The following is a 22,572-nucleotide window of genomic DNA, read 5'->3' as shown; positions in this document are numbered from 1 at the left end:
AAACAGCATCCAGAGGTAGACCGTCTGGTGCAAATTCCAGCTCAACCATCTCCAAGCTATGTGAGTTTAAGCCAGTTACTCAACCTCTCTGTGGCTCACTTTTCATCTTCTATAAAACGGATATAATATTACTCCTCACTTCAAAAAGTTGTTAAAAGGATTAAATGATTTATTATTTGTAAAGGGCATAGAACAATGCCAGGTACATAGTACCCGTAGAGATATGTCACTAAGTCCTAAATCTTCTCATCTCCTGCTATAAATTTGTGATATTGAAACAGATTCGTATCTCACTACAGTAATTCACATATTTCAAAGAAAATGACAGTTATTTATCTCTTACCATTTGTACTAATGCACACCGCTTGATCCCGCTGCAGAGAGTCATATCCATTCTGTCTTTCTGCACACACTCCTATACTGTCTCTTCTGTCCGGTTGTCCCACAGTTTCAACTCTATGAATGAGTTAGAAAGGTTATTTAATCTTTTTCTTTTTTAACATGATATCTAACAGTTACTAACCTTAAAAAGAGCAATCTCATCACAATTCCTCCTAATAATAGCAAACACTGATTCGGCACTTCCTAAATACCAGGCACTATTCTAAAAATTTCATATCTATCTAGCTATCTATAGATCATTCCATTCAATTCACGTAACAACCCACTAGGTAAGTGCTGTTATTATCATACCCATTTTATACATGAGGAAACTGAGGCACAAAAGAAAAGCAAGATTTAAAAAAGGCTAAGTAACCTCACCCTGATGCCCTGGCTGAGTGGTGGAACCAGGATATGAACTCAGGCGTCCTGACTGAAGAGACTGCGTTAACTATTTACAGCCACCACAGCACACTTCTACTTTATGTTCTGGCTGTAGATACACAGAAAACCTGCCATGTTTGCCTATAATAAATGTGATTATTACTGCCATCACCTAAACCTTTAATATGAGATTCTATGCAATGATTTGATTAGTGCTTGTCAAGTATTTAAAGCCTTTAAAAATAGACACTATTGTCTTAAAATACAGTTAATACGGTTATGAACAGTTTTGCTTGGAGACCCTATTAGGGGGAAAATTTAACCATTTCCTTTTGTGTTTTAGTCTCAAATAATACATCATCGTGTACTCTAGAAACAGGAAACTTAGATACTGAGGCCAACTTACATCCCTATTATCAGACTCATCTTTCCCTCCATTCCAGGGGGCCAGACTTTGCAACGACAGAAAAAGAAAAATTAGCAAAGAACAGAATGTAGCTTTACCAAGGGAAGATGTGCTTATTTATACTCAATGTGGCCTCAAAATGTCTCACTGTAAATTGGCAAACATGTAGGATCATAATAAACATGTGGGTGGGTTCCTGAAGTCATTTCACTTCTTAAACTAGCAGTCTAAAGAAGTATGGGGAAGAGAGCGATGTCAGCAACATGGCAGAATAGTATTCATTCTATCACAGAAACATGGCTGTAACAATGATAGACAGATTTGATAAAAATACCTTTATGAGATTTCTAGAATCCAGCTAAGAAGTTGCAATACCCCAAGGAACACAAAGCTGAAAACAGCTGCACTGAAATGGGCAAGAAGAGCAATTTCACTTTCCCCATGTCAGCCCCTCTCCTAAGCTATGACAGCTTACTGCCAGGCAAGAACACCCCGGTTTCTGATTTTTCCTTTGGAGTGTTCATCCAGCATTCCAACTCTTTGGAGGGATGCCCAAAGGACTGGTTTCTGTCACACCTCACCTGGAGCACTGACAGAACTGGCATTGTATGGATTCTTGAATGCTGGTGAGACCAAAAAAAGTGGGAGGTGGCATCCTGCAGCCAGCACAACTTGGTGTAACTGGGAGAAGGCACAGAACTCAAGGCTTCTCTCCCTCAGGATGGAGAAGAGAACACAATTCTGGTGTACCAGCTTTTCACAGGGCTGCTCAAGGGAATGGCATCTGTCTCACCTGATGTGGGGTGCTGATGGGGAGCCAGCATATTCTGAATGCCTCGTGGCCACTGAGTATGAGTGTGTGGAGGCAGCTTGCTGCTGTAGCACGAGAGAACTTGCAGTGCCACAAACAGGCACTAGAGGGAGCGTGAGATTATGAGCTCCTGAAAACCCAGCAAGGCTCTCTACTTGAGAAACTGCAAAGGAACTCAGGGAAGCCACATCACCCTCAAAAGGTTTCAGTGGTCCCTAAATATCTAGCTGGGCTCATTTGTGAGGGTCTTCTCCTGTACAAGGCCAGGCCATAAAAATTGTGAGAGGGGTCTGTTTTTTCACATATGCAGATCCCAACAGAAAATTAAGAGACATAGGAAGAAATAGGGAAACACGGCTCCAAAAAAAACCTAAAACAGATCCCTAGAAAATTATCTGAGTGAAATGGAGGTATACAAATTATCTGAGAAACAATTCAAAACAACCACCATAAAGATGCTCTGCAAGCTCAAGAAAATGAAGCAGGAACAAAATGAGAATACCAATAAAGAGACAGAAAGTATAGAAAATAGACATTTTGGAGCTGAATAATACAATAACTGAACTGAAAAAGTCATAAGAGGAGTTTAACATCACACTTAAGCAGAAGAAAGAAACATCAAACTCGAAGAAAATTCATTTGAAATTATCCAGAGGGACAAAAGAAAAAAGAATGAAAAAGAGTGAAGAAAGTCTACGAGACTTATGAGAAAAGAGAAAAAAGGACAGAATGTTTACTTAAAAAAATAATGGCTGAAAATTTCCCAATCTGGGGAAGGAAATGAACATCCAGATTCAAGAAGCCCAAAGGACTCCAACTAGGATGAACCCAAGAAATCACACTGACACACATAATCAAATTGTCAAGTCAAAGACTGAGAATTTTGAAAGAAGAAAAAGAAAAGTGACTCATCATGTACAATGGAACTCACATAAGGCTATCAGTAAACTTCTAGGCAGAAACCTTGCAGGCCAGAAAGGAGTGGGAAGTCATATTCAAAGTGTTTAAAGAAAAAAACCACTAACCAAGAATATAATATCCAGCAAAACGGTCCTTAAAAAATGAGGAAGAAATAAAGGCATGCCCACATAACTAAAAGCTGAGGTTGTTCGTCATCACTAGACCTGCCTGACAAGAAATGCTAGGAGGGGCTGGCCCCATGGCCGAGTGGTTAAGTTCGTGCGCTCTGCTTCAGCAGCCCAGGGTTTCACTGGTTCAGATCCTGGGCGCAGACATGGCACCTCATCAGGCCATGCTGAGGCAGCATCCCACATGCCAGAACTAGAAGGACCCACAACTAAAAATATGCAACTATGTACAAGAGGGCTTTGGGGAGAAAAAGGAAAAATAAAATCTTAAAAAAAAAAAGAAATGATAGGAGTCCTTCAAGTTGAAACGAAAAGACAGGACACCAAACAGCAACACAAAAGTGTGTGAAAGTATAAAGCTCACTGGTAAAGCTAAATATATAGACAGATACAGAATACTGTAACACTGTAAGGGTGGTGTGTAAACCACTCTTAATTCCGATATAGAAGTTAAAAGATAAAAGTATAAAAAATAAGTATAGGGTCCAGCGCCATGGCGTAGTGGTTAAGTTTGGTGCACCCACTTTGGCGGCCTGGGTTTACATCCTGGGTCCAGACCTACACCACTCATCAGCCATGCTATGGCAGCAAACCATATACAAAATAGAGGACGACTGGCATGGACATTACTCAGGGCTAATCTTCCTCAAGCTAAAAAAGAGGAAGATTGGCAGCAGATGTTAGCTCAGGGTGAATCTTCCTCAGCAAAAATAAATAAATAAATGAAACCATAAAAATATGTTAATGGATACACAATATAGAAAGATGTAATTTGTGACATCAATAAAGTGTGGAGGGGGAAGAAGTAAAAGTGTGGAGTGTATGTATGTGATTGAAGTTACCTTGTTATCAGCTTCAAATAGATTGTTCTAACTGTAAGATGTTTTATGTAAGCCCTATGGTGACCAAAAAGAAAATATTTATAGAATACACACTAAAGAAAAAGAGAAAGGAATGAAAGTATGTCACTACAAAGAAATCAATGTGGGGCTGGCCCTGTGGCCAAATGGTTAAGTTCGCGTGCTCCACTGCAGGCAGCCCAGTGTTTCGTTGGTTCGGATCCTGGGCGCAGACATGGCACTGCTCATCAAGGCACGCTGAGGCAGCGTCCCACATGCCACAACTAGAAGGACCCACAACAAAGAATATACAACTATGTACCGGGGGGCTTTGGGGCGAAAAAGGAAAAAAATAAAATCTTTAAAAAAAAAAAACAAGTATGAGCATCTGGCCATTAATAATCACCAAGGAGGCCAGAACTTGTGTTCATTTAAAAAAGAAAAAAAAAAAGAAATCAATGCAACACAAAGCAAGCAAGCAAGTGAAGAAAAGTGGAAGAAAAAAGCTCCAAAACAGAAAAGAATGAACAAAAGGACAATAGTAAGTCCTTCCCTATCAATGACGTTAAATGTAAATGGATTAAACTCCCCAATTAAAAGATAGAGTGGCTGATAAATATAAAAGATCCAACCATATGCTGTCTACAACAGACTTACTTTAGATTTAAGGACACATGTAGGCTGAAAGTGCAAGGATGGAAAAGATATTCCATACAAATGATAACCAAAACCATACTTAGACAAAACAGACTTTTAAGTCAAAAACTAACAAAACAGGCAAAGAAGGACATTATATAATGACAAAAGGGTCAATTTACCAGGAAGAAAAAACAATTATAAATTTATATGCACCCAACCTCAGAGCACTCAAATATACAAGGCAAATATTGACAGAACTGAAGGGAAAAATAGACAAGTTATACAGTAACAGTAGGAAATTTCAATTCTCTATTTTCAATAACGGGTAGAACATCCAGACAGAAGATCAATAAGGAGCAGAGGAGGATCTGAACAATACTATATACCAAATGGACATAATAGACATATACAGAACATTCCACCCAACAGAAGCAAAATATACATTCTTCTCAAGCACACATGGAACATTCTCCAGGACACATCTTGTTAGGTCACAAAACAAGTCATAACGAATTTAAGAAGACTGAAATCACACCACATATATTTTCTGATCACAACGGAATGAAACTAGATATTAATGGCAGAAGGAAAACTAGAAAGTTCAAAATATGTGTAAACAATTAACTCTTGAACAACCAATGAGTCAAAAGCAAAATCAAAAGGAAAATTAGAAAATGCCTTGAGACAAATGAAAACAAAAACACAAGAAAGCAAAACTTATGGGATGCAGCAAAAACACTGAGGAGGGAAGTTTACAAACATGTGCATTGGAAAAGATCTCAAAAAAGACAACTTTACACCTCAAGGAATGAAAAAGAAGAACAAACTAAGCCCAAAGTTAGTAGAAGGAAGCAAATAATTAAGATTAGGGCAGAAATAAACAAAATAGAGAACAGAAAAGCAATAGAAAAAAATCAACAAAACTAAGAGTTGGCTTTTTGAAATGATAAAATTGACACACTTTTAGCTACGATAACTAGCTAAAAAGAAAGAAAAGAAAAAGAAGATACAAATATAGTCAGAAAGAAAAGAGGAGACATCACAACTGATGCTACAAAAATGAAAAGGATTAAAAGACACTGCTATGAACAGTATACACCAAGAAACTGGATAATCTAGAAGGATAAATTCCTACAAACACATGACCTACAAAACTGAATCATGAAGAAACAGGAAATCTGAACAGACTTATAACTAGAAAGTAGACTGAATCAGTAAGCAAAAACCTTCCAACAAACAAGAGGACCAAGCAGCTTCACTGGAGAATTCTACCAAATGTTTACCAGATCTAACAAATGTTTAAAGAATTAATGATAATCCTTCTCAAACTCTTCCAAAAAACTGAAGAGGAAGGAATACTTCCAAACTCATTTAATGAGGCTAAAATTATCCTGAAGCCAAAGTCAGAAAAAGACACTACAAGAAAACTGCAGGCCAATTACTCCGATGACTATAGATTAAAAAATCCTCAACCGAGTGCTAACACCGTTGGTGGGAGTTTAAAATGGTGTACCTGCTATGGAAAACAGCATGGAGGTTCCCCACAAAATTAACAATAGAACCACCACATGATCCGGCACCCCCATTTCTGGGTAGATATCCTAAAGATTTCAATGCACTGAGAAGAATGCAATATTACTTCTACATTATTCCCACCAAAGATGGACGACCTGAATCCAACCATTAGGAAACATCAGATGAACCCAATTTGAAGGATAGTCTGTAACATAATGGCCTGTACCCTTCAAAAATGTCAGTACATAAAGGTTAAAAGAAAGATGGAGAAAGTTTTTCAGATTAAGAGAGACTAAGGAGACACGACAACTGAAAATAACACTGATCCAAGACTTTTTTTCTATAAAGAATATTAATTGGAACAACTGAATCTGATAAGGTCTGTAGGTCAGATAATAGTATTGGATCAAGGTTAATTTTCTGATTTCGATAATCTCTTTGTTTTTATGAAAGACTCACTAAAAATGACTTAGGAAAAAAGTAGAGAGAAAATGAAGCAAATACAGTATTGGGGAATCTGGGTAAAGGGTATTTGGGAATTTTCTGTACTATTCTTGCAACTTTTCTGTAAGTCTGAAATTATGTTTAAAAAGATTTTTAAACCACACAAAATACTACATAGATAAATAGAGAAAGAGAGAGGGATGTGGGGAACACAAAGTACCTGAATTTTAGCCCTAATATTCCTAATATTTTGTTTCTCTGAAAGGTAAAAACATGCTAATATCACTAACTCTGGATAGAAGAGATCAGATATTTGTTAAGATTATTGTGTGGGGCCGCCCAGTGGCACAGTGATCAAGTGCGCACGTTCTGCTTTGGCGGTCCAGGGTTCACAGGTACAGACATGGCACCACTTGGCAAGCCATGCTGTGGCAGGCGTCCCACATATAAAGTAGAGGAAGATGGGCATGGATGTTAGCTCGGGGCGAGCCGTCTTCAGCAAAAAAGAGGAGGATTGGCAGCAGATGTTAGCTCAGGGCTAATATTCCTCCAAAAAAAAAAAAAAAATTATAAAATAAATAAATAAATAAATAAAAAAGAAACAATGTAGGCATTCAAACCCCGCTCAAAAAAAAAAAAAAAAAAAAAAAAGAGTATTGTGTAATGAAGAACTTGGCCTGCCTGGATCCTGGGACGTAACCTCCAAACCACTGGAATTTCCCAAGTGATAGGAGTGTTTGTTATTCGTGGTGGGCCCCTCAGACCACACCTGATAGTTTATGCTAATGAGGTGCTCGTGGTGGACGCCTAGAGAGTTGATGCTAACAAGATGACTCAGGATGGGAGGAGGTCACCCTAGAAAGACCAGTCATGCAATTAGAGGGTTGAGGCTTTGAGTTACATGACATCAGCCCAACCTCCTGGGATGGCAAGGGAGGTAAGTCAAGTGGTGAACGATTTAATCAGCCATGTCTCCATAATAAAACCCCCAAAAATCTCTGGACACCAATGCTTGAGTTAGCACCCTGGTTTGCAATACTCTGAGTACTGTCATGCTAGAGGCCCACGCGTCTCTAAGAACAACGGAAGCTTCGCGTTTGGCTCTCCCAGATCTCGCCCTAGGATCCCCTCCCTTTGGCGGGTTCTGATTTGTATCCTTTGGCTATAATAAAACTGTAATCATAAGAGTAGTGCTTTCCTAAGTTCTGTGAGTCATTCTAGCGAATTATAGAACCCGAGGGTGGTCGTGGGAACCCCAGAATTTGTAGTCATCTACATAGTGAGAAGTGAGGGTGGGCCCTGGGGTCCCCTGCACTTGCAGCTGGCACCTGAAGTGAGGGCAACCTTTAGGAGGACTGTGCTCTTAACCTTGAGTCTGGCCAACTCATTGCAAGGATACACTTTTTCAGTAATTAAAATTTTTAAATGAATAATTAATTCAAATAAAATTTCTTGAAATTAACCCAAAGTAGTAAAACACACAAAAAGGTCTTCAAAGCAGGGAGGAAAAAAAATCCTGGGAAGAAGGAAAAAAACCTCCTTATTTAAATAAATCACAAAATAGTTCCTAAAAGCATCCTGCAAACAAACAGCATTTGATAAATAAGAGAAGCATAGCATAAAAAGCTTACAAGAGTTGCTCCGAACACAGAATGAACGAGAAAAGTGAATAGCTAATATGCTTGAAGCAAAGAAGTATTTTCATGGTTCACTAAGAAACAGAACAGAAGTTTAAAACCTTTTAATTTTTTAAATTGCAAGACAAGTAGTCAGGACATTATATCCTAAAAAACTACAGTAGTTGTTCTCTCACATAGACAAGTCCTATAAGAAACCCTGGTATAAATCATACAAATACAAAAACTATATAAAAAAGAAAAACGCTATACAAAATAATTCACGGTAGGGTACAGTGACCTCCTCTAATGCACTTAAAACTGAGATACAATTAATAAAAATCAATTTATGCACAGGTTAGTAGGAATGCATCCATTTCATAGAGTAAAGCAGAAAGTTCTGGATGATAATTTTTCTCAAAGGTAAAATGCTCTGAGAAAGAACATGGTCCATAAAAGGAGCAATTTCGATGGCAACAAGAAAGCTAATCTATTCCTGTCACTCTGCCTGTTGGCTAACTTTGACTGGATTTAAGTGGCATCTTCTCATTATTATACCCTCTCAAGCTTCCTTCCTCCCAAAATGAACTCCTAGAGCAAACATCCAAAGATTCAGCTGTTTGGCTAATAAATATATGAAAAATATCCAAGTTTGTGATAAATATAAGAAATAAAATGAGAATTTCATTTTGGTGTAGCAGCTATAGATTAAGTAAATACAGTAATACTTAAAAGTGTGACATCAGTACCCTCACACACTGCTGGGAAGAACGTAAGTGCTTCCAGGAACACAGTTAATCAGTCTGTGTGTCGCTACCAGGAAATTAGTCCACGGAATAGAGAATAAGCCATATGTCAACAAAGAGGGTCATTGCACAGGTTGACTTGCAGGGTTAGGAAGAGAAAGAAGGGATGCCTCATCAAGTCACGGCAAAGGAGGACTTTTGATATAGAAACATGTTCCTTACTACACAAATCCTAAAATAGCTCTTATCCACTCTCAAAACAAAACTTCTAACTAGATCTATTACAGAAATTGAACGTTGTCCAAGATCTATTACAGAAATTAAACGTCGTCCAAAAAACAAAATTCTAGGATGGCAAATTCATTGGTGAATTCTACTAAACATTTAAAGGAAGAAAGGATAGAATTTTACACAAACAGTTCTGGAAAAAAAAAAGAAGAAACACTCCCCACCTCACTTTATGAGGCTATCCATTACCCTGATATAAAACCAAAGACGTTATAACAAAAAATAAATATCCTTCTCATGAAGAGACATAAAAATCCTCAAGAAACTATTAAAACTCAAATTTAGCAATATATATACAGAACAATACATGATCAAGTGGGTTTCTCTTAGGAATCAAAGCTTGTCCAATGTTCAAAAATCTATCATCGTAATTCACCATACCAAAAGAAGAAAAGTTGTATGATTATCTTAATAGATATATAAAAATAATTTGAAATTAAACATCTCTTTATAGATAAAACTCTCAGCAAACTAGGACTACAAGGAAATTTCCTTAAGCTGACAGAGGTTATATAAAAACTTACAGCTAGTATCATACTGAATGTGAAAGACTGAATGCCTTCCTCCTAAGATCTGGAATAAGGCAAGGAGGGGCCAGCCCCGTGGCCGAGCGGTTAAGTTCACGTGCTCCGCTTTGGCAGCCCAGGTTTCACTGGTTAGGATCCTGGGTGCAGACATGGCACTGCTCATCAAGCCATGCTGAGGTGGCGTCCCACATGCCACAACTAGAAGGACTCACAACTAAAAATATACAACTGTGTACCGGGAGACTTTGGGGAGAAAAAGAAAAAATAAAATCTTAAGAAATAAAAGACAAGGATGCCTGCTTTCAACACTGCTATTCAGAATAATACTTCTTAGCCAGTGTAATGAGATAAGAAGAAGAAAACTTATGAAACACCGATGAAAGACATTTTTTAAAAAATTTAAGAAATATACGATGTTCATAGATTGGAATGCTCAAAATATTAAAATATTGGGGCCAGCCTGATGGTGTAGAGGTTAAGTTTGAAAGGTCCACTTCGGTGGCCCAGGGGTTCACACATTCAGATCCCAGGCGCAGACCTACACACTACTCATCAAGCCATGCTGTGGCAGCATCCCACATATAAAATAGAGGAGGGCTGGCACAGATGTTACCTCAGCAACAAACTTCCTCAAGCAAAAAGAGGAAGATTGGCAACAGATGTTAGTTCAGGGCCGATCTTCCTCTCGAGCACATGTGGGGGCGCACATACACACACACATGCAAATTAAAATATCAATTACTCTCAAACTGATCTATAGATTCAAGGCAATCTCAATCAAAATTCAGCAGAATTTTTTTTTTACAAATGGACAAGCTGAATCTAAAAGTTAAATGGAAAGACAAAGAAACTAGAAATAGTTTAAATAGCTCCAGAAATAGATTCACACATATATGGTCAAGCGATTTTCGACAAAGGTGAAAATGCAGTTCAATGGAGAGAGGAAAGTCTTCCCAACAAATAGTGCTGGATCTACTGGACATTCAGATGCAAAACAAAACACAATTCAACCCACATTTCATATTATACTAAAAGTAACTCAAAATGGCTCATAGATCTAAATAAAATAATTTTTAAAAATAAAGCTTCTAGAAGAAAACATAAGAGAAAACCTTGTGACCCTGCATTAGGCAAAGATTTCTTAGATACAACACCAAAAGCACTAGATAAAATTTGCTAAATTGTACTTCATCAAAATTAACTTTTGCTCTGCAAAAGACACTGCTAAGAGAATAAAAGACAAGACAGACTGAGAAAAAATATTTTCAAAACACATACATAACGGACTTATATTCATCAAGTTTCAATAATTTAAAAAAACCCAACAACTCAATTTAGGCAACAGATTTGAAAAGACAATTCACCAGTGAAGATATACAAATGGCCAATAAGCACACGAAAAGATGCTCAACATCATTAGTCATTAGAGAAAAGAAAATTAAAACCACAAAGAGGCATGACTCATGTATATTAGAATAGCTAAAGTTAAAAGCAAAAACAAAACAAAACACTGACGATACCAAATGTTGGCAAGGATGCAGAACAACTGAAAATCTCATAATCTGCTGGATGGAATGTAAAATGGTACAGCCACTTTGGAAAACAGTTTGACACTTCCTTATAAAGATAGGCAAACACTTACAGTATGATCCAGCAAGCACACTCCTAAGATATTCATTTACCCAAGAGAAATGAAAGCTTATGTTCACACGAAAACCTGTAGATCAATGTTTACAGAGGCTGTAATACTGCCAAAGACTGGAAGATAAATCGTGATCTATTCACATGACGAAATACTATTAAGCCATAAAGGACCAAACAAGTGATACATATCTCTCTCTCAACGTGAGTGAGTCTCAAATATATAATGCTAAAGGAAATAAGCCACACTCAAAGAGCTAATACTGCATAATTCCATTTATATGATATTCTGAAGAAGGCTAACTACACAAACAGAAAACAGAGCAATAGCAGCCAGAGAGAGGAGGGCTTAGGACAAAGCAGCAGCATGAGGGGATGTTTTGGAGTGACGGGACCGTTCTGGACCTGACTGTGCAGCGGTTAAATGATTGAATACGTCTGTCAAAACTCCTAAAACTGTACAACAAAAAGATGGAATTCACTTATGTAAAATTTTAACAACTGAAAAAACTGCCCCCCCAAGAAAAAAAAATTAATGGATCCAGACTGTTTTATGAAAGCTTCAAGGAAGAGATAACCTACCACATAATTTTTTTTGAGAAAACGGAAAACAGGGAAAGATCATACAATTATTTTATGGAGCTATCATAATCTTTTTTTTTTTTTTTTAAGATTTTATTTTTTCCTTTTTCTCCCCAAAGCCCCCTGGTACATAGTTGTATATTTTTTTTTAGTGGTGGGTCCTTCTAGTTGTGGCATGTGGGACACTGCCATGAGTGGTGCCATGTCTGTGCCCAGGATCCGAACTGGCGAAACCCTGGGTTGCTGAAGTGGAGCAAGTGAACTTTACCACTTGGCCACAGGGCCCGCCCCTATCATAATCTTGAGACAGACATCACAAAAGGATAGTTTGAAAAAGGAAAATTATAGGATGTTTTCATTCATGAATATAGATTAAATAAAAAGCAATAAAAATATTAGCAAATTCAAACCAGCAATGTACATATAACTTAAAGCAATGCCTTCAAGTAGGGTTTATCCCAGGAATGCAAAGAAGACGTCAGAACATCTATTCATTTAAATCACTACATTAAGAAGTTAAAGGGGGGGCTGGGAACCATGGAGATGGAGAAAAGATATTTCACAAAATTCTACAGCCATTAATGATTTTAAAAATCATGATAAATTAAAAATAGAAACTTTTATTTCAGAAATGTTTCTTCAATTGTATTTTAACATAGGCGTTATGTTCCACTTTTCTGGTTTTCTTTTTCAGGGCCTCTAATTACCCCTTTGTTAGATTTCTTTGGCCTACCTTTTTTCTATCATTTTCTCTTGAATCCCTTTTTTCCCTATTTTTGTTTCAATTTGTTCATTTTTCTTACTATCCCTGCTTCCCATGGTATCAATCTTCCTTGTGTTCCCTATAATTTGGTCTTGATTTTGAAACAGTGTCTTTTTCTTCTACCTCCTTACTAAGTTCTGGCAACTGCTATTTCATATCCTCCTGTTGTCAGTGCATCACCTCTTACTATCTGGCCATCTCCTCCCTGACTTCTTGTATTGCTTCTTTGTAATCTTCCTTCATAACTGTGATTAACCTTTTTAAAATAATTAATACTGGGATGCTGGATACAGTTTTCTCCTCGTTTCTGATAATATTTTGGGTGTGTTTTCATCATCTGTAGAAAACATTTACGGCTCTTTTTCATTTTTCTCTCTTATCCTACCTTGTATAGACACTATGAGCACTCATTCTGTGTCATTTGTATAAATAGATCGGGCTTTCTTGTAATAGGTGGAAGGATGTAAGGGGGTGCATGACAAACCAGGGTAACTTTCAGATTTAAGTTCTATGGCCTGTCCCCCATTGCTATAGGAATATACTGCCTTATAACATGGCTCCTCCTTGAAGCCATGTCTGCTCTAAGATTCAAAACCTAACCTGGTTCAGAAGAGCTTCTATTGCCAGACCTGGGCTTCCCTGACTTCTTCAGAGGCTGTTTCACAGACCACTGGTGACTGTCACCAAGGGACATAGTCCTTGCTGCCTAAGGTGACGCACTCTGGACTCCCCTGGGATTTTCCACCTTTCTCTCTGCTTCCTCAAGCAGAACACTCAAGCACAGTTTACAGCCTTAAGGTGGGGTCTTCTTCTGGGACTGAATATTTGGGGATTTCTCAGATTGACCCCTCCACACTCATCATTTTCCTCTCAACAAACTGTCATGATTTTCTCAATGGATTTCTTGCCTGGCTGTGGCTTAGGAAGCATTTACACCTAATTTGGAATCTGAGTTTTCTGTCTTAGTTTTGTTGAAAAAGCACTTATGGGTCCCCCACTTCCATTCTTCTTATTACTCCAAAAAGTTTCTAGAAGTAGAAAAATTCAGAATTAACATGGTACCATGTATCTATTGGTCCTAGAAGTTCCCATTCTCTCCTCTGAACCCACTCTAATCAAGCTTTCCCCTCTACAACTCCACTGAAACTCTTCATGTCAGGGTCACCAATGGATCTCCACATTACAAACCCAAAAGTCAATCCTCAGCCCTTTTCTTATCTGATGGATCAGCAACATTTGACATCACTGATCACTACCTCCTCCTTGAAACACTACATTGGTTTGGCTTCAAGGACACCACTTTGTCCCATTTTTCCTGTCTACCTCATGTGCTCCTCCTCAGAATCCTTTGCTGGTTCTTTCTTTTCTCCTCAACTGCTAAACGTTAGAATTCTCCAATGTCCTCGATCTACACTCATTCCCTGGCTGACCTCATCCAGTCTCATGGCTTGAAATACTTACCTATATGCTAAAAACTCTCAAATTAATATCTCCAGCCTGGCCCTCTCCACTGAACTCCAGATTTGCATACCCAACTGTCTACTCCACATCTTCACTTGTGTGTCTAACAGGGAAGTCAAATTTAATTTGTGAAAGAACAAACAGATATTTACCCAGAATATGGTCCTCCTACAGCCTTATAAAATTCAGTAAATGGCAATTCTATCCTAACAGTTACTTAGTCCAAAAACCCCGGGGTCCTACTTGACTTTCTTTCTCACATCCCGCAATCAATCTGTTGATAAATCCTGTCAGTTCTTCCTTCAAAATATATCCAGATTCTGACTACTCACCATTGCCTCCACTGCTCCATCCTGGTTCAAGCTGCCATTAGCTCTCACCAGGATGACTGTTACAGCCTCCTAACTGGTCTTCCTGCCTGCACCCATACGACTTTACAGACCATTTTCCACACAGCCGCCAAGATGACTGGTAAAACATATGTCAGATCATGTCATTCCTTTGCTCAATATCCCCCAAAGGCCTCCCATCTCACTCAAAGTCAAAGCAGAGTCTTACAGGGCGAGACGATCAGGATTCGAAACTCAGCATCACTATTAATCTGTACAACCTTACGCAGGTTGCTTCATCTCTTTACACATCAGTTTCCACATCTGTAAAATGTGTCTACCTCATGAGGATGTAATGAGGATTTATATACATTAACTCAGTTAAGTACTTAGAACTAACACATAGTAGGGCTCAAAACTGTTAGCTCAAAACTTCTCACCCAAGACTGTGAAACATAAGCCTGACTTGGTTTTACCTCGTGAAGCCTTTTATTGAGGGGCGGGGGGATCTCTGTATGCAGTATCAAACATCCTCCTTGTAAAGTGGGCACAGCTGACCTCCAAAAGGGGTGCAAAAGGGGCCTTTCTTTGAGGAATTCAAGAAGAAACATATTTAGCCTTCCAAAAGAATAGCCCGCCTCTCTGGGATTCTCTGACTATACTCCCCATCTCTATTAGGCCCACGCAGACTCATTACTTGCTCTTGTTTGCATTTTTCTTCCCCATATCTTTGCTTCCTGCTTCGTCTGCCCACCCGAACTGTCCTTCCAGCTCTACTGAGATAACGCCTTCACCAACCCCTCATCCAGAAGGAACCTTTCCTTCCTCTATATTCCACAGCAGTCTGGATCTTTCTTAGATTAATTTATAAACTGCCTACTCCACAGGGAGCTAAAGGTTCTGCTTTGTTCTTCTTCTTAAGCTTTGCATTCCCTATGATACCAAGTACTGTAAATACCATCTGAGTGGAATAAGCGTTGAACGAAATGATCAGCCTCAGATTCAAAAAGACTGAGCGGCTCAGGAGATCTGTCCTTACATTTTGCAAAAGTAGTTTACAACAAAGAGAACATGGACAGGAAAAAAGTCTAAGAAATATTCACTAGATTATCTGGGAGGAATAGCTATTATATGCGAACGCCCCAAAGCAGAAACACCTTGGTGATTTCAGGCAATCCTCCCCCTACAAATAAACTAAAAGCTAGGGTACAGAATCCGACAGGAGATCTACTTAGGAAACCAGCTGGCTTATCTCACCCAAGTCGATAATAAAGGGTCTGTGGGGAAAACTCTTCTGTCTGACATTCCCCATGTCTGTAATAAGAGCCAAGCTCCAACCTGAAAGGACTACACACCATATCTCTAGAGGGGATCACCTTGGGAAAATATAAAACCCCAGCAAAGCTGTATTCTCTCTGGGACACTGCATTCTATCTCAAATATAAAGAGGAAATGACAAGATTTCAAAGACCCTAGTTAAAAACAAATTAACTTTTTTTTTTTTTTGAGAAAGATTAGCCCTGAGCTAACATCTGCTGCCAATCCTCCTCTTTTTGCTGAGGAAGACTGGCCCGGAACTAACATCTGTGCCCATCCTCCTCTTTTTGCTGAGTAAGACTGGCCCTGAGCTAACATCTGTGCTCGTCTTCCTCTACTTTATATGTGGGATGCCTACCACAGCATGACTTGCTAAGCGGTGCCATGTCCACACCCGGGATCCAAACTGGCGAACCTCAGGCAGCTGAAGCAGAACATGTGCACTTAACTGCTGCGCCACTGGGCTGGCCCCCAAATTAACTTCTTTTTTCTTTTTTTTTTTGAAGAAAGATTAGCCCTGAGCTAACTACTGCCAATCCTCCTCTTTTTTGCTGAGGAAGACTGGCCCTGAGCTAACATCCATGCCCATCTTCCTCTACTTCATATGTAGGACGCCTATCACAGCATGGCTACCGGGCTGGCCCCCAAATTAACTTCTTAATCCTAGTAGAGACTATGCCTTGTTAGAATTTTCCAGGAAAGATTAAATTAGACTGGAGCTTTTTTTAATATATGGAGCTAACAATTAGTTTTAAAGATACACCTGGTAATGACAGAAACCAGCCTCATACAGAAAAAGAAAATCTCCTCAAGCTTAAATTCATTCAGAAAAGATAACGCTAATTGCTTAACTAAACGCAAGCATTAAACCAAAGTCACATATCAAAGCGAACTATTTCTAACAGCTATCAACCATAGCATTTCTAAGATACTTTGTATCTTAGAATGTTACCTCAAAGAGATACAAACTCTTTGACACTTCTCAGGTCTAGAAGTGGGGTCTACGCCCCTTCCCTGGGATCTGGACTCAGTGACTGGCTGAACAACAGAATATGGCAGAAGTGACACTATGTCACTTTCTAGGCCCAGGCCTTAAGAAACCGGCGGTTTCTACTTCCTATCTCTTGGGATGCTCATTCATAGAAGGCAGCCACCGTGCTATGCGGAAGCCCAGGCAGCCCACGGAGAGGCCCACATGGAGAGGCATCAAGAAGCAGAACTAATGTGCCAGCCATGTGAGTGACCATCCCTAGTCAAACCGCCCCAGCTAACACCACATGAGCAGTGACGAGCTGTCCCTGCCTAGCTCTACCCAAATGGCAGTTTTCTGAGCAAAATAAATGACTACTGTTGTTTTCAGCCTCTAAGTTTTGTTACATTGCAATAGATAACTGGAACTTTTCTTATGTTCTTTGAAGGAAAAGTTAATAACAAAAAATAGCCAACTTATTGCCCCTTGATTTACCACTTTGTGTTACTTGTGAGAGGGAGGGTAGCACGGTGGTTACGAGCACAGACTTTGGAGCTAGAGGGCCAGGATTTGAATACTGACAAGTCACTCAGTCTCCCTGTGCTTTTGTTTCTTCATCAGTAAAAACAAGACAATAAGCTTCTAGGCTATTAGGACTAAGGAAGCTGTTTTAAAGAAAGTAGGTGGTAGAGAAGAGAAAGTAAAAAAAATATGATTAAAAAAATAGTAAGATCGGGGCTGGCTCCGTGGTCGAGTGGTTAAGTTCGCGCACTCCGCTGCAGGTGGCCCAGTGTTTCGTTGGTTCGAATCCTGGGCGCGGACATGGCACTGCTCAGCAAACCACGCTGAGGTAGCGTCCCACGTGCCACAACTAGAAGGACCCACAACGAAGAATACACAACTATGTACCGGGGGCTTTGGGGAGAAAAAGGAAAACATAACATCTTAAAAAAAAAAAAAATAGTAAGATCAGGAAATCTCAGAAGCAAGGGGAAGGAAAGCAGGAATGTTAGACAGGAAATCAGGAAGAGGCCTGGAAGGAGGGCTTTGCTAGCAGACCCGGGCACCAAATGAGACCGGGCTCTCGAGGCTGTTAGGAGCCAGCCAGTGGCAGGTTTCTTTGGCTTCAGCAGCCATAAGCATTCCAGAAACGTGAACATGGACAGATGGGGCTGAGCAACAGGGCAGTGCCTACAGAAGTATAATCTCCCTTCTATGAGGCCCTCAAACACTGCCAAAAATCTGAATAAAGTTTACCTTTATTCAAGTAGGCCCATCTGCCCCTCCCCTGTGCATGGGGGTGCCCTCCCCCAACTCACATCTTCTGACTTAGCTGCTGATACTTGAAATTCCTTTAAACAAGGAGAGAAAACATTTTCATTCCACATGCAAAGGAAAAATGACAAAAATGAAAAGGTCTGGCTAAGATAATATTGATTTTAACTAAGTTTCAGTTAATCACCCCGCCAAGTGGAGCCCAGTCAAGCCCCTCTGGAGGAGGAGGAGGAACTAATGGTTTATTGAGGCCTACTAAGTGTCAGATCACAGTCCACAGAGAGAAAGTGCATTTAAATCAATTCGTGTAATTTCCAATGTCTTAATCAATAAACATTTATTGAATGACTTAAGTGACAAACCTGAGTATGTCATCTATCAGACCTTCCCTTGTGTTCACGGAGGAAGAATTTAAAAGCAGGAGAGCATCAGGCCGCCATCACCAGGGGACAAAGGGCAGAGAAGAGGAAAAAGAGCTAAGGATACAGTTGCAGAGAAAATGTAGATTTCAACATTAACTAGAATCACATTTATTCTCCCATGAAAACGACAAACAAGAAGCAGTATATTCCAGCAGTTAAGATCACAGACTCTTGGGGCGGCCTGGTGGTGCAGCGGTTAAGTGCACTTCTTGGCGGCCCGGGGTTCACTGGTTCAGATCCTGGGTGCAGACATGGCACCACTTGGCAAGCCATGCTGTGGAAGGCATCCCACGTATAAAGTAGAGGAAGATGAGCGTGGATGTTAGCTCCGGGCCAGTCTTCCTCAGCAAAAAGAGGAGGATTGGCAGTAGTTAGCTCAGGGCTAATCTTCCTCAAAAAAAAAAAAAAAAATCACAGACTCTGGAGTCAGACTGCCTAGATTTAAATTCCAGCTTTGCCATTTACCAGTTATGTGACACTGGGTAAGTGAACTAACTTTTCTCTGCCACAGCATCCTCATCCCTAAAATGAGTAACTACACCTACTCCATTGGGTTCTTGTGAGAATCAAATGAGTTAACACAAGTATAGTCCTTAGAACAGTCCCTGGCACACAGTAAATGCTATTTAAAATTAACTGCAATTATTATTACTATGATCATCATTCTTACTATGGTCTGAGATATCTGGCCTGAATCTATTAACTCAGGAAGCCCTATCATTACACAGAAGTACCCTGTTCTGGGAGATCCACTAAGGAAAGTATTTCTGAAAACAAGGGACATAAACAGAGAAGGGGTATGTTAGTATAGAAAACTCATAATTACTCTGGGGAATAATTAAGTAGTCTTTGGGTATTAGACTCCTTATTTCTCTCTCTCTTTGTTGGTGTTTTTCTGATTATTGAGTCATTCTTTCCTCGTAATGTAAGGGGTGAGAGGAGGTGTCAAAAATGAGCCAAAGCAGCCACAGCCAACATCATACTTAACAGTGAAAAACTGAAAGCCATCCCTCTGAGAACAGAAACAAGACAAGGGTGCCCACTCTTGCCAATCCTATTCAACGAAGCACTGGAGGTTTTGGCCAGACCAACTAGGCAAGAAAAAGAAATAAAAGGCATCCAAATTGGAAAGGTACAAGTAAAACTCTCGCTGTCTGTGGATGACATGGTTCCAGATATAGAAAACCCTAAAGAATCCACCAGAAAACTATTAGAAATAATCAACAACTACAGCAAAGTGGCAGGGTGCAAAATCAATTTACAAAAATCAGCTGCATTTCTATTAACTAATAGCGAACTAGCAGAAAGAGAAATTAAGTATACAATCCCATTTACAATCACAACAAAACGAATAAAATATCTAGGAATAAATTTAACCAAGGAGGCGAAAGACCTATACACTGAAAACTACAAGACATTCTTGAAAGAAATCAAAGAAGACATAAAGAAATGGAAAGATATTCCATGTTCACGGATTGGAAGAATAAACACAGTTAAAATGTCCATATTACCTAAAGCAATCTACAGATTCAATGCAATTCCAATCAGAATCCCAGTGACATTCTTCATGGAAATAGAATGAAGAATCCTAAAATTTCTATGGAACAACAAAAGACTCCAAATAGCCAAAGCAATCCTGAGAAAAAAGAACAAAGACGGAGGCATCACAGTCCCTGACTTCAAAACATACTACAAAGCTACAGAAATCAAAACAGCATGGTACTGGCACAAACACACACACACAGACCAACGCAACAGACTTGAAAGTGCACAAATAAAATCACACATCTATGGACAGCTACTCTTCGACAGAGGAGCCAAGAACATACAGTGGAAAAAGGAAAGTCTCTTCAATAAACGGTGTTGGGAATACTGGACAGCCACAAGCAAAAGAATGAAAGTAGACCATTATCTTACACGATACACAAAAATTAACTCAAAATGAATTAAAGACTTGAAGGTAAGACCTGCAACCATAAAGCTCCTACAATAAAATATAGGCAGTACACTCTTTGACAGTGGTCTTAGCAGCATCTTTTCGAATATCACATCTATTCAGGCAAGGGAAACAAAAGAAAAAAATAAACCAATGAGACTAGATCAGACTAAAATGCTTCTGCAAGGCAAAGGAAACCATGAACAAAATGAAAAGACAACCCACAAACTGGGAGAAAATATTTGCAAATCATACATCCAACAAGGGATTAATTTCCAAAATATATAAAGAACTCATACAACTCTCAACAACAAAAAGACAAACAACCTGATCAAAAAATGGGCAGATGATGTGAACAGACATTCTTTTAAAGAAGATATACAGATGGCCAACAGGCATATGAAAAGATGTTCAATGTCACTAATCATTAGGGAAAAGAAAATCAAAACTACAATGAGAAGGGCCAGCCCCGTGGCATAGTGATTACGTTCGCGTGCTCTGCTTTGGTGTTATAGGGTTTACCAGTTCGGATCCCAGGTGCAGACCTACGCACTGCTTATCAAGCTATGCTGTGGCAGGCATCCCACTTACAAAATAGAGGAAGATGAGTGCATTTGTTAGCTCAGGGCCAATCTTCCTCAGCAAAAAGAGGAGGATTGGCAGCAGACGTTAGCTCAGGGATAATATTCCTCAAATAAAACACAATGAGATATCACTTGTCAGAATGGTATAGCTAACAAGATGAGAAATAAGTGTTGGAGAGGATATAGAGAAAAGGGAACCCTCATACATTGCTGGTGGGAATGCAAACTGATGCAGCCACTATGGATAACAGCATGGAGATTTCTCAAAAAACTAAAAATAGAAATACCATATGCTTCAGCTACACCACTACTGGGTATTCAAAGAACATGAAAGCAACAATACAAAGACATCTATGCACTCCTATGTTCACTACAGCATTACTCATAAGAGCCAAGATGTGGAAGCAACCCAAGTGCCCAACAACTGATGAATGAATAAAGATGCGGCCACGAAAAAAGACAAAATCGTCCCACTTGCAACAACATGGATGGACCTTGAGGGTATTATGTTAAGCGAAATAACCAGACAGAGAAAGACAAACACTCTATGATTTCACTCATATGTGAAAGATAAACAAACGCAAGGGTAAAGAGAACAGATTAGTGGCTACCAGGCAGAAGAGAGTAGAAAGGAAAGCAAAAGGGGTAAAGGGGCACATGTGTATGGTGACGGATGAAAACTAGACTATTGCTGGTGAGCATGATGCAGTCTATACAGAAACTGATATACAATAAAGTACACCTGAAATTACACAGTTATAAACCAATATGACTTCAATAAAATAAAAAAATACGCTAAAAAAGAAATGAGCCAAAGCATAAACTAGTGCATTCTGATAACTGCTGACAGTTCAAATGACTTGGCTGATGAAGAACATGGCACCATTAGCTTAGATAAAACTTGCAGAGCTCCTCCATGCCTTATATGACAAGGGGCCAAGAAAAAAAGGGACTTGGAACAAGCACTCACGATCTCAAGACATGAAACAGAGAAGAGTTTGCTACACTGAGGTGAGTCTGGTGAAGATCAGGCAAGCTTTCCTTTTCTAAATTCAAAACTGGGCTTTCGGTTCTAGGAGGAACTATTTGGAAATATGACCATAGAGAACACATCTCAGATAACATGAAAACAGGAAAAAGGAAATTTTTCTAATACAAAAAGAAATGGATAAAGAGAAAATTAATTGGTGGTAGAAGAGCTTGCTTTCAGTTTTATTTGACAGAGAACTATACATATATATACATAGTGCGTTTACACTGATAGGTTGTCCCTCTCAGAGACCTACTCTTACTGATTCACAAAGGGAAAACATTCTTGGCCTCTTAATTTTTAAGATTGACTTTTGAGAGGTTTTCTATTTATCCCTATCTCTCCAAGAGGAAAAGAGCTCTAAACATAATGAGTAGGTACTATGTATGAGACATAAGCGAGGCATTTTATATACACTATCTCAGTTAATCTTCATAATAACCCTATGATTACAAATAAGAAAACGGAAGCAAAGAGAAATAAGGAAATCTCCCCAAAGTTCCACTGCCTACAAACAATGGAATAAACTCAGACTATTTTTAATCGAAAGCTCGCGTACGCTCTATGCATTTCACTAG

At 39.2% G+C, this 22,572-nt stretch overlaps 1 protein-coding gene across 1 annotated transcript in view; it reads right to left on the bottom strand.

Annotated features, from left to right (window-relative positions):
- CRLF3 (cytokine receptor like factor 3) overlaps positions 1-22,572 on the bottom strand; it is a 43,467-nt gene that overhangs the window by 2,018 nt on the left and 18,877 nt on the right. Inside the window, exon 7 of the mRNA XM_070562613.1 lies at positions 344-456. Within this exon, the coding sequence (XP_070418714.1) occupies positions 344-456 (113 nt within the window). The remainder of the gene's footprint in view (positions 1-343; positions 457-22,572) is intronic.

Source organism: Equus przewalskii, chromosome 10 (assembly GCF_037783145.1).
Source record: "Equus przewalskii isolate Varuska chromosome 10, EquPr2, whole genome shotgun sequence".
Taxonomy (NCBI): Eukaryota; Metazoa; Chordata; class Mammalia; order Perissodactyla; family Equidae; genus Equus; species Equus przewalskii.
The sequence above is the reverse complement of the archived record's forward strand: the minus strand, read 5'-3'. Positions and strand labels throughout refer to the sequence as shown.